At 35.5% G+C, this 3,960-nt stretch overlaps 1 protein-coding gene across 3 annotated transcripts in view; it reads left to right on the forward strand.

The window, feature by feature from the left end:
- Positions 1-3,960, forward strand: part of LOC107747296 (MORN repeat-containing protein 4-like) — a 10,539-nt gene extending 6,579 nt beyond the window's left edge. For 2 of the 3 annotated variants that reach the window (XM_016561767.1, XM_016561765.1), the window contains 2 exons: positions 1,686-2,178; positions 2,643-2,775. In XM_016561767.1, the coding sequence (XP_016417253.1) occupies positions 1,686-1,840 (155 nt within the window). In that variant the 3' untranslated portion in view covers positions 1,841-2,178; positions 2,643-2,775. Of the gene's footprint in view, positions 1-1,685; positions 2,179-2,642; positions 2,776-3,423 lie in introns of those variants that run through there. The other variant, XM_016561766.1, reaches the window with a different exon arrangement.

The following is a 3,960-nucleotide window of genomic DNA, read 5'->3' on the forward strand; positions in this document are numbered from 1 at the left end:
AAGTAAATATTTTTAAATTGTTGTTTTGTAATTGATTTTTTATTTGAAAAGCAGGACAAAACAGTAAAAAGCACATTTTGGCAATTTAATTAATGCAATGGTGGGGGGAAAAAAGGCAAAATAGGCCTACATGGGGGGAAAATGTGAAAAACCATGTTCGGTATTCGGCCTTCGGCCCAGTGTTTCATTTTGTTCGGCTTCGGCCAAGAATTTTCATTTCGGTGCATCCCTAGTTTACATGCACCCAAATGATGTGTTTATAATCTGAATGATGACTTAATCGGACTGAAAAGCCTTAATGTAAACACTTCAGTCGAACTTTCCCGTACAATGACCTCAATTGTCCATACAATTGTACTCAAGAGCATAATCTAAGTCCATATATCATACTAACAAAAAACTATGCTTTAAACCATAGGTCAAGAGCTGTATATCCAACCACGTAAGTTTGTGATGCTGTTTGGGAATATTCGTTTGAATTATGGTTTCAGGAAACACTGAATCATTGAACTATATTAGTAATAATGGAACTTATGACCATAGTTGCAATTATGGCGCCAATAGCCTTGTGGGCAGCGTGCTGATATATCGTGCCATTTGAATCCCAGCTCGAGGACCTTTCCCAATCCCGTCCCTGTCTCTCTCTCTCTCTCTCACTTAGCTTCTTGTCTCCTATCATAATAAAAAATTTAAAAACGCCAAAAATAAATCGATGAAAAAAAAAAACGATGCTATAGGAAATGCACACCTGATTGAGCTCTATCCAAATTAAATTTTTATCAGACTGAAAAGGCTGGTGTAGACCTGAAATAAACCGATAAGCAGAAAAAAATAAGCATGCAAATGCTTAAATCGGAATATATTATTCAAAAATACCTAACGTACATGTGTAGTACCATGAATTGTAAGTTTACATGCATTTTACATCTTACAAACTTGCATATGTTTATTTACATCTTGCGTTTTAAGAACTTGTTGGTGGCTAAATATTTACTAAATATTTGCTAAAAAAAAAGCTTTTATGACATGTTAGCTTTCTTTTAAGACACGTCATCAAGGCAAAAACATTTATTAATTCCGATTGATGAAAAATTGTGCATGTAAAAGTAAAGTCAGAATCAGAATTGCTCTTGCATATCCACCTTATTTTGAAATGTGGAAGTACAGGTGCATCTCAATAAATTAGAATATCGTGGAAAAGTTCATTTATTTCAGTAATTCAACTCAAATTGTGAAACTCGTGTATTAAATAAATTCAATGCACACAGACTGAAGTAGTTTAAGTCTTTGGTTCTTTTAATTGTGATGATTTTGGCTCACATTTAACAAAAACCCACCAATTCACTATCTCAACAAATTAGATTTTCTGTGAATGTGTGAGACTTCAGATAAATTTGCCGCTGTAGGTAAATAACTAGAAGAATAACAAATGGTAAAACTATATGCGCTACAAACCAGCACATTCATTATAAGAAATAAGTTTGCAATATAAAGCAGCATAACGGCTGTTTTTGTACAGCTGAAATAACTGGAATCCTCACACATTTAAGTTACACATTTTTATATGTTATAAAAAAGGTGGATAATAAAAAGTATTTTTATTTTAATTATTGTTCATATATGTGGCATTGGGTTTAGGATTTGTGAAGATTATACCATGAATAAATATGGTATTTTTTCCATAGGGCTGCTGACATTTCCAGATGGTTCCCATGGTGCTCCGCGAAATGAGGGAGTGTTTGAGAACAACAAGCTTCTGAAACGTGAAAAGTGTCAGGCTGTGGTGCAGAGAGCCAAGAACTCAGCATCCACTGCCCGCGGCCTCTGTATGACAAACTGACCTCAGTGAGAGCACCCCTAACTGCGGCTTTCAGATCAGGCAGTGTCACAAGTTAAGAAGTCAAAGCGGACTGTGGATCTGCATTCAGGGGTGATCTCTGCCTTCACCAAACAACGGAGCTCAAAAATATGAGAGACCCATCAGACCCTCAGGGATGGATGAAAGTGTTTCCATTCCACACACCTCTGTTTCTCTCACATTGTTGCTCTGCCTTGGTTTCCTCTGTGGCTTAAAAACATCACAAAATACTGTATGTTTGTTATGGAGGCATGGATAAACTCGAGTCACCATCGGAGGCATTGCAGGTACGGAAGCCTGGTCACGTGAAGATATTTTTGGTAACTATATGAAATTTGCCTTCGTGAGTCTGCGATTGTATCACTTACGTTTGACTGTATTGTTACTATTGTAACTGTCTGTTTGTTTGAATCAACATATTCTTTATTGCACATTTGCCTTAGTTATTGCATTAAAAGTCAATATTGCTGGATTAAAATCTTGTTACTGATATACAACAGCGGTGAGGGAATGTTTTCAGCAAGTTGTCTTAATTTGTTATTTATTTGTTAATTTCATTCATTTAAAATGAGTACATATAATTTACTAACACATTATAGGATATTATGACACTCTGTAGTTGTATTTTTCTTGTACATTACAGAAAACTGTTTGAAATTATTTAAAAAGTATTGGGTCATTGGGCAGATATACATTCACTTCAGATATTTGATGACTGATTTATGTGTGTTTACTTTATTTTCCAAACTGACTGCTAATGGTTCACTGTTCCCATCCTCCACAGTGTCAGACAGAAGCCTTAGTCACGATCATCTGATATATACTGACACCAAAAAGCATTTTGCACTGTTATTTATTTGAGCAGAGATTTAAAAGACTGACATGAAAAATAAAGTGAAATAAAAGTCAGAAAACACCACCAGATCTAAATTTGGTGCATCATTTTTTAATCATGCTTATTCTGTCATGATAACATTTTATGTTCTAATTTAGTGTATTTTAAAATGTAACTTATTTCTGTGAAAGCAAAGCTGAATTTTCAGCATCATTACTCTAGTCTTTAGTGTCACATGATCCTTCACAAATAATTCTAATATGTTGATTTGGTGCTTTAAAAACATTTCTTATCAATGCTGAAAACAGTTGTGCTGCTTAATATTTTTTCAGGAATCTTTGATAAATAGAAAGTTCTAAGGAACAACATTTATTTATAATTAAGATCTTATGTAACTGTTCATAAATGTATTTACTGTCACATCAGTTTAATGTATCAATGCTAAATAAAAGCAATCATTTCTTTCGAAAGAAAAAAAATCTCACTGGCCCCCGAGATTCAAATGAATTCCTTAATACATAACCATTTATATTTGAGCATATGTAGCCTGTTATTCCTCTCTCAAGAATCAGTTAACAGAATATTAACAGGGCACAGAGCACTTATCCAGCACTCCAACCGCTAAATGAAACCACTGCAGTGTGTGACTAAAAGCTTTCTAATCATAGAACAACTGAGTGCTTTAAACAAGTGATTCACAGGCACACTGTGTGATGTTTGTGACACACAGGGAAACCCTTCATGACAGCACGCCAAGTGATCAGTTTGGGAACTGGATGAGCCAGGCCATGGATTACATCTTTAATACAGCAGCAAAACACACCGAGTAACTACAAAGAGAAGAGCTGGATTGTTGATTCATAAACAACCTTATATTGGGGCAAATGTTTGCTTTCAGGCTGGCGGATTGTAATTATGTAATAAGCACAGATGACATATGTCTCACACATGGGCATATCAGTGTCCTCCACCCAAAGCCTTGTCATCTGATGCATCAGGAAACTATGCACAGCAATGAGCCTGTCCTGGCACAGTAAGCCATAGACAAAACTATAGCATGTTAATGTGTTTCAAATGAAAGATTTGTTATGCAAAAGTCAAATAGACTAAATATTGTGCATGCATTTCTCATTTCAGAAAGACAAACTAGTCAAAATGCTTTCTGCTGATTGGTCAGCCGAAGATCAAACCGTGCTGTCATCAGTTCTTCCACAGTATCACTCAGCAGAATAATAGTCCTCCGCTGCTGCAGTTGTACGGATTCATA

The sequence above is a fragment of the Sinocyclocheilus rhinocerous genome, unplaced genomic scaffold (genome assembly GCF_001515625.1).
Source record: "Sinocyclocheilus rhinocerous isolate Xijiao unplaced genomic scaffold, SAMN03320098_v1.1 scaffold1069, whole genome shotgun sequence".
NCBI lineage: Eukaryota > Metazoa > Chordata > Actinopteri > Cypriniformes > Cyprinidae > Sinocyclocheilus > Sinocyclocheilus rhinocerous.